This window comes from Bombina bombina, unplaced genomic scaffold, assembly GCF_027579735.1.
Source record: "Bombina bombina isolate aBomBom1 unplaced genomic scaffold, aBomBom1.pri scaffold_513, whole genome shotgun sequence".
Classification (NCBI taxonomy): Eukaryota; Metazoa; Chordata; class Amphibia; order Anura; family Bombinatoridae; genus Bombina; species Bombina bombina.
The window spans coordinates 1-13,307 of NW_026512977.1; the positions used below are offsets into that span (position 1 = coordinate 1).

At 36.8% G+C, this 13,307-nt stretch overlaps 1 protein-coding gene and 1 pseudogene across 1 annotated transcript in view; one reads left to right on the forward strand and one right to left on the reverse strand.

The window, feature by feature from the left end:
• The first annotated feature begins 1,039 nt into the window (after window positions 1–1,039).
• On the forward strand, window positions 1,040–2,450 carry LOC128644650 (dynein axonemal assembly factor 10-like; annotated as a pseudogene).
• A 2,226-nt stretch (window positions 2,451–4,676) lies between these two features.
• The window catches only part of LOC128644651 (uncharacterized), a 71,339-nt gene continuing 62,708 nt past the window's right edge, over window positions 4,677–13,307 (reverse strand). Inside the window, exon 6 of the mRNA XM_053697176.1 lies at window positions 4,677–4,816. Within this exon, the coding sequence (XP_053553151.1) occupies window positions 4,677–4,816 (140 nt within the window). The remainder of the gene's footprint in view (window positions 4,817–13,307) is intronic.

Here is a 13,307-nt window from a genome sequence, read left to right on the forward strand (position 1 = left end):
TCTCCTCTTATCTGGTGTTCATGCAGATAAGGTGGTTTTTGTACTAAACCTGGTTTTCTTCCGAAAGTTGTTTCTAAAAAAACATTAAACAGGAGTAGTCTTGCCTTCTTTGTGTCCGAATCCAGTTTCAAAGAAGGAACGTTTGTTTTGCACAATTTGGATGTTGTTCGTGCTCTAAAATTCTATTTAGATGTACTAAGGATTTTAGACAAAACTCTTCCTTGTTTGTTGTTTATTCTGGTAAAAGGAGAGGTCAAAAAAAACTTTACCTCTCTCTCTTTTTGGATTAAAAAGCATCATCAGATTGGCTTATGAGACTGCCGGACGGCAGCCTCCTGAAAGAATCACAGCTCATTCCACTAGGGCTGTGGCTTCCACATGGGCCTTCAAGAACGAGGCTTCTGTTGATCAGATATGTAAGGCAGCGACTTGGTCTTCACTGCACACTTTTACTAAATTTTACAAGTTTGATACTTTTGCTTCTTCTGAGGCTATTTTTGGAGAAAGGTTTGCAAGCCGTGGTGCCTTATCTAGGTGACCTGATTTGCTCCCTCCCTTCATCCGTGTCCTAAAGCTTTGGTATTGGTTCCACAAGTAAGGATGACGCCGTGGACCGGACACACCTATGTTGGAGAAAAACAGAATTTATGTTTACCTGATAAATTACTTTCTCCAACGTGTGGTGTGTCCGGGTCCACGGCCCCGCCTGGTTTTTTAATCAGGTCTGATAATTTATTTTCTTTAACTACAGTCACCACGGTATCATATGGTTTCTCCTATGCAAATATTCCTCCTTTACGTCGGTCGAATGACTGGGGACGGCGGAGCCTAGGAGGGATCATGTGACCAGCTTTGCTGGGCTCTTTGCCATTTCCTGTTGGGGAAGAGAATATCCCCCAAGTAAGGATGACGCCGTGGACCGGACACCGTTGGAGAAAGTAATTTATCAGGTAAACATAAATTCTGTTTTTGTGTGCAAGTCTGATACAATGTAGCAAATAGTTTCCAATGCATAAGCTATTTATTATAATTACACTAGTGTGATGCTGCTTTGAGTGGAGCAGTAACCATATTGAACCCACTAATTTCTGCATTTCTTTGGCAGGTGTGCAGTTTGGAGTTTGACAGAAAGGACATCATTATGAATAAATTGGTTGCCACTTCACTGGAAGGCAAATTTCATGTTTTTGACATGAGGACCCAGCATCCTACAAAAGGATTTGCATCTGTCTCAGAAAAGGTGATCTAAATTCATGGCACACAGTAGAACACTGGATCAGATAGATATTTAAGCTTGATGCAAGACCACAAATTAAAGCACTGGTTGTTTTTCCCACCTCTTAATTTTTTTAAAAAAATGTTTAATTTAGTTCATCCTTTATTTTATTGGAGAGCATAAGTGTACTTTATTAATTTCTCTATAGAAGCAGTGTTTACATTTGTTTTTCTTTAGTTAATTTGTATTGCTAACTTATTTATTTTTTTGGTTAATCTTGGCAAACTAGGCTCATAAATCTACAATATGGCAAGTACGACATTTGCCCCAGAACAGAGATGTCTTCATGACGACGGTGGTGGTGGAAATATCCATCTTTGGAAATAGTAAGTAAATGCATCACTAAAAGGCACATAATGGCTAGAAAAAAAATGCTTTAAAAGGATATTGTATACAAGGCACATTGAAAATATTTTTGTCTTAAAATAAGTGAAAGCTTTTTAAATTGATATCAATACTGATGTATCTATCATTCTTGCTACTAATGCTCACTGGCTGCAAAGATCAACTCCTAAAACTCTGAAGAAGGACAGGCCTCAGCAGACTTGAGACAAAAGAATTGGTTAAGGACCATAATTTGTCCCCCACCACCCAAAAAATATAGTTTTCTTAAATGTCTTAGTTAGATAAACAGAAAATGTTGACTACTTATGTCCTAATGAAGAATTAGAAACAAAGAAAATGCATGATTTCCTTTTTTTTTTTTTTTCCCCTTTCCCTTGACCTTACTCATGCTTTCTTTCCTAGTGAATATCCTGCTCAACGATCAAAAAAAGACTCAGATGGTGTTGATATGGGAGTTGCTGGATCAGTGAGTCTTCTACAGAATGTGACTCTGTCAACACAGCCTATTTCTAGCTTAGACTGGAGCCCAGACAAGAAGGGACTATGTGTTTCCACATCATTTGACCAGACTGTGCGAGTACTGATAGTCACCAAGTTGAATAAACTTTGATACACCTGTTCTAAAGAAGAGCTCATGTCCTCAATAACATGGAGCCAGGTTTACTTTTTATAAAAGGTTCTGTTTCACTGTTGCAGTGACCAGAAAATATCTGACTTTAAATGATTTAACAGAACTAAGATAATGGGGAATCTTTTTGTGAACATCAAGAAAAATGCCATATTTTAATATATTGTATACTCTATAAATAAAATCCCACTTTGTATTATACTAATTCATGTAATTATTTTGTATATAAAGTGCTAGGCATATGAGAAGTGTTTGAGTTTGGAGCATATATTCACTTGCCCACAAATGATAATGCACCTATGTGAATTTAAACCACTTTTTATTGCTTCTCATTTTTGAGAGTATTTTTAATGGTAATTATTATAAAGGAAAACTGTTATATTTAGAATAAAACTTGCCAGAATATTGCTGGGCCATAATGTTTCAATTGATATATTGAGGCGACTTTTGACATTGCTGCCAGGGGGTGCAAAATCATGTCAACCTCCTGATGAATGTTATTGTATCCTTAGACACTTGCCACAATAACCAGTGCCATAGATTGGAGATGTCCTCTGCAAAATCATCTTCTGCTTAAAATCGTGCTCAACACTATCATAGAGTTTTTGTTGAGGTTTTATTCCAGCTGCAACATTCTCTCTCTAGATACCGTATATTACAAGTCCTCATGTTGTTTTTGCCTGACATTATTATTGGAGCGGGCAGCTAGCATATACAGTGCCCTCCACTAATATTGGCACCCTTGGTAAATATGAGCAAAGAAGGCTGTGAATGTTTCTTGTTTAACCTTTTAATCTTTTGTTAAAAAATACACAAATACTCTGCTCTCATAGATATCAAACAATTGCAAACACAACACAGGTTTTATAGAAAAAACGAAAAAAAACAAAAAACTTTTAAATGTGTGGCACAATTATTGGCACCCCTATGAATTCATATGAGAAAAATATATTTGAAGTATATAACCATTTATATTTTAGTACACCTGGGTGTTGTTCAACCATGACTGCCTGTTTCACAGGGGTATAAATATGTGGTAACACATAGGCAACATTTCCTTAGTCATTCATCACAATGGGTGAGACCAAGGAACATAGCTGTGATGTGCGGCAAAAGGTTGTTGAGCGTCACAAAATGGGAATTGACTCTAAGAAAATAGCAAAACCTTTTCCACCATCAGAGCAATTATTAAGAAGTTCTAGTCAACTGGAAATGTTATGAATCAACCTGGAAGAGGACATGTGTCTATATTGTCTCAATGCACTGTGAAGAGGATGGGTTGAGTGTCCAAAATATCTCCAAGGATCACAGCTGGAGAATTGCAGAAGTTAGTTGTATTTTGGGGTCAAAGTCTCAAACTACAATCCAACATCACCACAAGTTGATTGGAAGGGTTTCAAGAAAAAAGCCTCAACACTAATCCAAAAACAAGCATCTTCAGTTTCCCAGGCACTACTGGTACTTGAAATGGGATCAGGTTCTATGGTTAGATGAAACCAAAATAGAGCTTTTTGGAAATAAACACCAGAGGTCGGTTTGACGCACAGAGAGGTAGCCATATGGAAAAGTATCTCATGTCCACGGTTAAATATGGTGGTGGCTCTTTAATGTTTTGTGTCTGTTTTTCTGCCAGAGGAACTGGACATTTTGTTAGAATACATGCCATCATGGATTCTATCATATATAAACATATTAAATGAACACCTGACTGCCACTATCAAAGCTTAAAATGGGCTGTGGTTGGATCTTCCAGCAGGATACTTATCAAAATCCCCTGACATGAACCCCACCAGCTTTGACCTTTTGAAATTTGAAGTATCTGGAGAGATTCTGTATGGAGGAATGGTCTCAGATCCCTTGCCATGACATTAATTGTTCCACATATTTTTAACAGATGCTTTTTTTAGGATAAACCCCTGTGTTGCATTTGCAATTGTTTGATATCCATCAGAGCAGAGTATTTGTGTATTTTTTGTTTTAACAAAATATCAAAAGGTTAAACAAAACCTTCTTTGCTTACATTTACCAAGGGTGCCAATATTGGTGGAGGGCACTGTATATACACTTGCCTATGATTCCTTTCCTATCCTATTTGTTTATCTGTCAATATATGAATCAAAATCTACTGTGTTAGTCATAGAAAAAAGTAGTCTTATGAAACCAACAAATTGTCTAAAACACATGAAGAAAGCATAATACCACTGTATAAATGAAATAATATATATTTTGTTAATTCGTTGTAATAACTTAACACAACTCAAGCACAGATATGTAGCCAAACCTTGAGCATGTAGCTCAGTTTAATAATCATTTGCACAACTTAATGTGTAAACGGGTATTTATTGTACACAATTTTACGCAAATATTGTCAACAGATTGCTATGTATGCAAATAAGTAAAGCGCATGCACTTTATTAAAAATTGTTCTTAAATCCAACACTTAAAACGAAAGAAATTCTGGAGGTCTTCATCATCTACTGACTTGCTGTGGATTCCTGCATAAACGCTCTTGAGGATGCTTGTTTTGAATTTTTCTTCTAGGATAGTGATATATTTTTCTAGACAACCTAGAATAAATGAATAGTACATGTTCATAAAGATAGTATCCTGCCCATTTAACCCTCATATTAGTCTTTTTTTCTTTTTCTTTAATGCTCTTCAGTTTTTTGCTACTTTATTTATACTTGAGCACCTCCCTTTACATATAACCACAGCTTACATAGGTTCCAATGTGGTATGTTGGTTGTGTGACTTAAAACATTCCTTTACTCTGCTGCCCTGCAATTAATCCCAATACGATCCTCACCTTTCTCGAATGAGAACACTTCTTGGGTATCATGATATACAAATGTTTGAAGCTTATAGAACAGTAATACAGGTACCTCACTTTATACTGAGGGTAGGTGTCTAAAACCTGTATCTTTACCTGTACCTAATCTAAACAGGATCATTACAAGATGAAAGTACAAATACAGTAGATCAATGAATTTTACTGAGCATTTTTTCTGACAGTCACAATTTTAAATGAGGGTCTTGCACACCTGGATTTGTTTGTTAGGCATTGAAAATTATTGTGTGCATGTGGCATGTGCTGGTACAACTATATGATGGAGTGATCAGCCAGGTCAAAGGTCATGAATGGAATACAGTTCAACCAGATTGCTTAAACAGATTCAGAATCCTAATGCAGAAACAGTCCAAACCAGGCTTTACATTTTACATGGTATCAGCATGTAAATGTCTTTTAAAGTGAAAGATGGAAATATTTAGTCATGTTGTGGAAAACAGAGTCACAAGGAGACTGATGTGATAGTCTTAAATATGAAGGTGGCTCCACCTGCATCATGGCTGGCCCCTTCCCTGCAAAACAGGGATCAGAGTGTACTTGACTATTGTATCATTTTGACTTTACAAATATGGTGGCAGGGAAGTGTTGTCGGACAGAAAATCCTGCCACTAATATTTTGTACAGGAAGGCAGCATGGACTAACCAGTGGGGAAGACTGTGCCACAGAGAAGAAGCTCCTCTTGATCCTATGTGGCTGCTGGCTCAGTCTCTGTTGAAAGCAAACGGCTAGAAAGGGTGCTATTGAAATGGCTAGCACTGCCACAATCATTGCTCTGGGGCCAGTGAACTCTAGTTTACACTCGTCAAATATTTATTTAAAACTCAGTGTGCTAGTAATTGTAATATGGTCTTGGTTTTGTATGGCATGTATAAAATAAAGATCGTGTCACGTCATGTTGTAACAAAAGCTATCATAAAAATATTCTAGCAACAATGCTGTAAATTTGTCCTGTACTGCCACCTAGTGTCCATTTTTACACACAGCAACCAATTCAAAATAAATTTAGAATATTGTTAAATTTCAGTAGCAAAATTGGTCAAGCAGTTCAATTTATAAAGCAGAGTATTCAACTAGAATTGTAATAAATTACAAACTTGGGTAACTAGGGCATGTTATTGCAACAGATAAGTCCTCGATGCACTGTTTTTCCCCTAGATAAAGTTGGAAAAGAAGCACAATGTTTCCCAAGCAAAACTCTGCTATCTTTGGAATTCAGGAGAATAATAAACAATCAATTCATAGTTTACACTGAGGGGTTGCTAATTAATGCAGCACATCTTACTAGGCCTTTAGCTGGGGAGGAGTTTAGGCTCTAGAAATATTTGTAGATATACAGTAAATAGTTAACATCAAGACATACAATTCTTGTAAAACTCTGGAAGTGTATTAATAAACTAGTAGTTCTTTCAGAGTAAGTAGATTATGGTGAGTTTGTAAGCTTCTGTTAATACTTTGCCATTTCATAGAGTGGTATTTGGATGTCCAGCTATAAATATAAGGATATAGTTTTATATCCATCGTTGCTGAAGCTATAAACCTACAGTCTTAGGATAATTTTCATGACTGAGTTATACATAACAACAACACATTGGGTTTAGAATTGGGAAGTTATCTGGCATTCTACAGGACAGAAGAGGAACAGGCATTTAATGTGACAGATTGGCAAGCAGGAAAAATCTTTGCAATGGAAAGTCCAGAATAAACTTCTGTTGCAGTGATTCTACTGAAGGGGAAAAAAAAACCATACTGAGGAAGAATATGGCACAATGTGAGAATCACAAAGATGTATGAGGAGCTGGCCAAGAGAACTAATAAGTCGTCATATACTGGACAACTGGTAAATTATAGCTGGGCATCCAAAGATCACTCTATGAAATGGCAAAGTATTAGAATCAAACAGGACAACAGATATTTCCTCTGCTACAGAAATGTTAAAGATGAGAAAAGAATGGCTGCCGGAATACCTGTGTAATGTCCTGATTATTGACTGGCTTTTTATAAATTAAGATTTTTATAGTCACACGAGGAATATGCCTAGAGAAGCAAGTGCTGGGGGCTGCTTACTTTGAGGGCACAGTAGGGCTCCCAGGTGTTTATGGTATGGCATTCAGCATAAATATGACTCCAAATACTGGGCCATTATAGTCGAAATATTACATTCTAATTCGTTGGAGCATGTCATTTAGCAAAAGGTATCATCGCCTGTGTAGCCAACGGCCCTAGTGAGCAGTGGAAGGAAGAATCAGTGCGATGAACATGATTGACAACAAGTAGTGTGCACTCAGCTAACCAGAGCTCAGTAGAGTCTACCCAGATGATAGAAAGAGCCATGATGTGGCAAAATATTCAAAAGGGGTCTGTCGAGAAACCCAGGGCAAATATTCCAAAGAACTGACATTACTGGTTAAAGGCAGCATCGCCAAGAGAACGCGCACAAGATATCCTAATTTCGACTTTTTTGTGCTCGTCAGGTTAGCACAAGAGCAGAAACAGTTTACTTTCAACTTATAATACGAGAGCAACCCGACAAGTGCAAAAAGCGTACTTCTAGTGCAGATAATGCTCTAGTAGGGGCGTTAAAGAATGCTCCACCTGTAATCTGGCCCCATGTCTATATCATGGGACTCTGAGAGGTGGAAATAAGCTCTTGTATATAAAAGAGATGTGTGATCACCCTCTCCGTGTACAGGGGTGACATTAGTATCTATTCTATTAATACCAAATCATATATATTGAGGCAAATCATTGATGCTAACTTGGGATATATGAGATTTAGAGGACACCGCTACTTTATAGGGAAGACACTGGTAGCCACCAGTTTTTAATGGGACAGTGTACTGTGAAATTGATTTCCCTGTAATGTGTTTCGAATGACATACAATGTCCAATACTTAGAGAGAACAATTTAAAAATGAACATTTTATTACTTATCTCTTATTCTCAACTACCCCCACCCCGGGAGTGTTATTTATTCTGCTAGCTATATTTACATAGCTTTTCCATAGCCTGTTCTTATGTATAACTTTTCTGGATAGGTGGGAATACAACAAGCAACATTGGCTATTTGAAATGTCAAAATAAAGCTAAAGGAGCTATTTATAAGCAATTTAATACACCCCAGCAGGAAAATGAATAATTGGGAACACATTAAAGGGGAGAAAATGTTACAGTACACCGTTCCTTTAAATGTATCTTCTTCCATATTTTTATTGCAGCTGAGTTCAGCCTGTAGTTAAAATTTAAAATCATATAAAACTAGCCTACTCCAGTCCCAAGACTAACACCAGTCTTATTATCCCCGTCTGATTAAAGTGATGGTAAACTTTGTTTTAAAATCAGGTCCGGAATCTAAACGATATTTTAGACAGACTTTAATTGATCACTTCTAACGAAGATGCTCTGTAAATTACTTTTTAATCTAGCCATTCCATTCTAATACCCCGCACTCTGGCTGCCCACATCAAAAGGATTTTTTTGGGTGAGTTAACGGTTTGAACTGTTCTCCAATTGGTGCTCTAGCTACAACAAAAGTACTGTACGGCTAGAACACCGATTGGAGAACAGTTCAAAATTGTTTTGAAGTGGGCGGACAGAGTGCTGGGTATTAGAATGGCAGGGCTAGATTAAAAAATAAGTTACAGCACATATTCATTAGAAGTGATCAATAAATTAAAGTCCCTGTAAAATATTGCTTTGATGCTGGACCTGATTTTAAAACATGTAAAGTTTACCATCACATTAAAGGGACAGTCTACTTGAAAATGTTTTATTGTTTAAACATAAGATAATTCCTTTATTACCCAGTCCCCAGTTTTGCATAACCAATACTGTTATATTAATACACTTTTTACCTCTGTGATTACCTTGTATCCAAGCATCTGCAGACTGTCCCCATATCTCAGTTCTTTTTGCAAACTTGCATTTTAGCCAATTAGTGCTGGCTCTTGCATGATTCCACAGGGGTGAGCACACATGAACTAGTGCTGCCTGACTGTGAAAAGCTAATAAATGCACTGAAATAACAGGTGGCTTGCAAGGGCTTATGAACAAGCAGATTACAGAATTTGCTTTTTGTCCTCCTAGGGAGTGTGGGGAAATTCAAATTTGTACTCAAATAAGCAAGGTGTGTTTAATGTAATTTTTTATAAAGGTGGTATTAATAATTAAGGAGATGCTGGAAATATAATTGATATGAAAATATATATTGATCTGTAAACCACTTAAAGGGACAGTCTACTTGAAAATTGTTATTGTTTAAGAAGATAGATAACCACTTATTACCTATTCCCCAGTTTTGCATAGCCAACACTTACGTTGATACACTTTTTACCTCTGTGATTACCTTGTATCTAAGCCTCTGCAGGCTCCCCCCTTATCTCAATGCTTTTTACAAACTTGCATTTTAGCCAATTAGTGTTGGTTCCTGCATAACTCTATGGAATTGACCACAAAGTTATCTATATGGCATACATGAACTAGCACTGTCTGGCTGTAAAAAGCTAATAAAGTTCACTAAGAGGTGGCCTGCAGGGGCTTAGAAACAGGCAGATATTTAGAAGTTTAGAGGTTATAAAGTGTATCAATAAAACAATGATGGTAGTGCAAAGCTGAGGAATGGGTAGTAAATGTGTTATCTTTCTTTTTAAGCAATAGAAAAATCAAGTAGACTGTCCCATTAACTGATTAGAAGAGTAGAAAGACGTGTTCATGAGAGCAAACCCTCCTACCTTGTTCCTGATGTTTTAATCTCTTAACCAAGCATATTTATTTTTTTAAATTGCATAAACAGAAGAGACTAAACTTTTAATCAATTTGGAAAAAGCACCAACCTAAATATAAGTTGCCAGACACTGAAAAGGTTTGTCAAACCCTCATATACAGCTACACAAAGATTAATCCAGCCATCAAATTTATATTAAAGGACCTTTATTTGCCTATCAGGGTCCAAAGAAGATGATAAAATGTCAAACCACCACCTGCCCTTAATCATGTCTAAGGGTTAAATGGTGGCTGGAAACATTCAGCTAGATTACGAGTTTTGCGTTATGAGTGAAAAAGCATTGTTATACTTCATAACGATACTTTTTCACTAATGCCCCTATTACAAGTCTTGTCAGAATAGGTGTACCACACACCTTTTTGACCGTCACGCAACGTCAGTACCCGCACTTTAAGAAAAGTCCTTTTTCAATGGGACTCCCATAGCGCTGCTATTACAAGTTTTGCGGTGAGGTCAAAAAGTGAGCGGTAAACTCTAAAATGACAAGATCCGCACTGCCATCTAAAGTCAGTAGTTATGAGTTTTATGCTACAAAGCTGTAGCATAAAACTGATAACTAAAATGTCACAAAGTACACTTACACCTATAAACTACCTATTAACCCCTAAATCGAGGCCCTCCCGCATAGCAAACACTAAAATAAATGTATTAACCACTAATTTTCCGCTCTGGACATCGCCGCCACCTCAAAAATGTATTAACCCCTATCCCGCCGCTTCCCGACATCGTCGCCACTATAATAAAATTATTAACCCCTGAACCGCCGCCCTTCCGCATCGCAAACACTATTTAAATATTATTAACCCCCTAATCTGCTGTCCACCCACACCGCCACTATAATAAACCTATTAACCACTAAACCGCAAGCCCCCCACAACAAAATATACTAAATTAAACTATTAATCCCTAAACCTCTGGCCTCCCACATCACTACATAAATATATTAACCCCTAAACCGAACCCTAACGTAACCCTAACCCTAACGTAACCCTAACACCCCTAACTTAAATATAATTAAAATAAATCAAAATAAAACTTACAATTATTACCTAAATAATTCCTATTTAAAACTAAATACATACTTACCTATATAATAAAACCTAAGCTAGCTACAAAATAACTAATAGTTATAATATTGTAGCTATCTTAGGTTTTATTTTTATTTCACAAGTAAGTTTGTGTTTAATTTAACTAGGTAGACTAGTTATTAAATAGTTATTAACTATTTACTAGCTACCTAGTTAAAATAAATACTAATTTACCTGTAAAATAAAACCTAACCTGCTTCACACTAAAACCTAACATTACAATAAAATAAATTAAATTAATCAAATACAATTATCTAAATTCCAAAAAAAAATAAACACTAAATTGCACAAAATAAAAAACAAAATTATCAAAAATAAAAACGAATAACTCCTAATCTAATAGCCCTATCAAATTTAAAAAAATGCCCCCCCCAATAAAAAAAACCCTAGCCTACACTAAACTGCCAATAGCCCTTAAAAGGGCCTTTTGCAGGGCATTGCCCCAAAGAAATCAGCTCTTTTACCTGTAAAAAAAAAATACAAACCACCCCAACAGTAAAACCCATCACCCAAACCCCCCAAATAAAAACCTATCTAAATAAACCTAAGCTAACCATTGCCCTGAAATGGCATTTAGCTCTTTTACATTGCCCAAACCCTAATCTAAAAATAAAACCCCCAACGAACCACTTACAGTTTTCGAAGACTGGACATCCATCCTCATCCAAGCGACAGAAGTCCTCATCGAAGCCGGCAGAAGTCCTCATCGAAGCCGGTAGAAGTCTTCATCCAAGCTGGCCGAAGTCCTCATCAAAGCCGGCAGAAGTCTTCATCTAAGCAGGCAGAAGTCTTCATCCAGATGTCATTTTCTATCTTCATCCTTTCGGCGAGGAGCGGGTTCATCTTCATGACATCCGATGCGGAGCATCCTCTTCTTCCGATGGTCAACGTAGAATGAAGTTTCCCTTTAAGGTACGTCATCCAAGATGGCATCCCTTAAATTGCGACTGGCTGATAGAATTCTATCAGCCAATAGGAATTAAAGGGGGAAAAATCCTATTGGCTGTTGCAATCAGCCAATAGGATTGAGCTTTCATCCTATTGGCTGATCCAATCAGCTTATAGGATTGAGCTTGCATTCTATTGGCTGATTGGATCAGAATTCTATCAACCAATCGGAATGTGAGGGACACCATCTTGAATGACGTGCATTAAAGGGAAACTTCATTCTACATTGACCATCGGAAGAAGAGGATGCTCCGCGCTGGATATCTTGAAGATGGAGCCGCTCCGTGCCGGATGAATGAAGATAGAAGATGCCGTCTGGATGAAGACTTCTGCCGCTTGGATGAAGACTTCTGCCGGCTTCGATGAGGACTTTGGCCCGCTTGGATGAAGACTTCTGCCGGCTTCGATGAGGACTTCTGCCCGCTTGGATGAAGACTTCTGCCGCCTGGATGAGGATGGATGTCTGGTCTTCGAAAACTGTAAGTGGATCATCGGGGGTTAGTGTTAGTTTTTTTTTTAAGGGTTTATTGGGTGGGTTTTTTTTTAGCTTAGGGTTTGGGCAGTAAAAGAGCTAAATGCCCTTTTAAGGGCCATGCCCATCCAAATGCCCTTTTAAGGGCAATGGTTAGCTTAGGTTTATTTAGAAAGGTTTTTATTTGGGGGTTTTGGTTGTGTGGGTGGTGGGTTTTACTTTTGGGGGGTTGTTTGTATTTTTTTTACAGGTAAAAGAGCTTTTTCCTTGGGGCATTGGCAGTTTAGTGTAGGCTAGGATTTTTTATTTATTTTGGGGGGCTTTTTATTTTGATAGGGCTATTAGATTAGGAGTAATTCATTTTTATTTTTGATAATTTTGTTTTATATTATGTGTAATTTAGTGTTTATTTTTTTTGTAATTTAGATAATTGTATTTGATTAATTTAATTTAATTCATTTTATTGTAATGTTAGTTTTTAGTGTAAGGCAGGTTGGGTTTTATTTTACAGGTAAGTTTGTATTTATTTTAGCTAGGTAGTTAGTAAATAGTTAATAACTATTTACTAACTAGTCTACCTAGTTAAAATAAATACAAACTTACCTGTGAAATAAAAATAAAACCTAAGATAGCTACAATATTATAACTATTAATTATATTGTAGCTAGCTTAGGTTTTATTTACAGGTATTTTGTTTTAAATAGGTATTATTTAGGTAATGATTGTAAGTTTTATTTAGATTGATTTTAATTATATTTAAGTTAGGGGGTGTTAGGCTAAGCGTTAGACTTAGGGTTACGTTAGGGTTAGGGTTACATTAGGGTTAATGTTCGGTTTAGGGTTAATATATTTATTTAGTGTTAGTGATGTTGGAGGCCAGAGGTTTAGGGGTTAATAACTTTAGTATAGTGGTGGCGACAT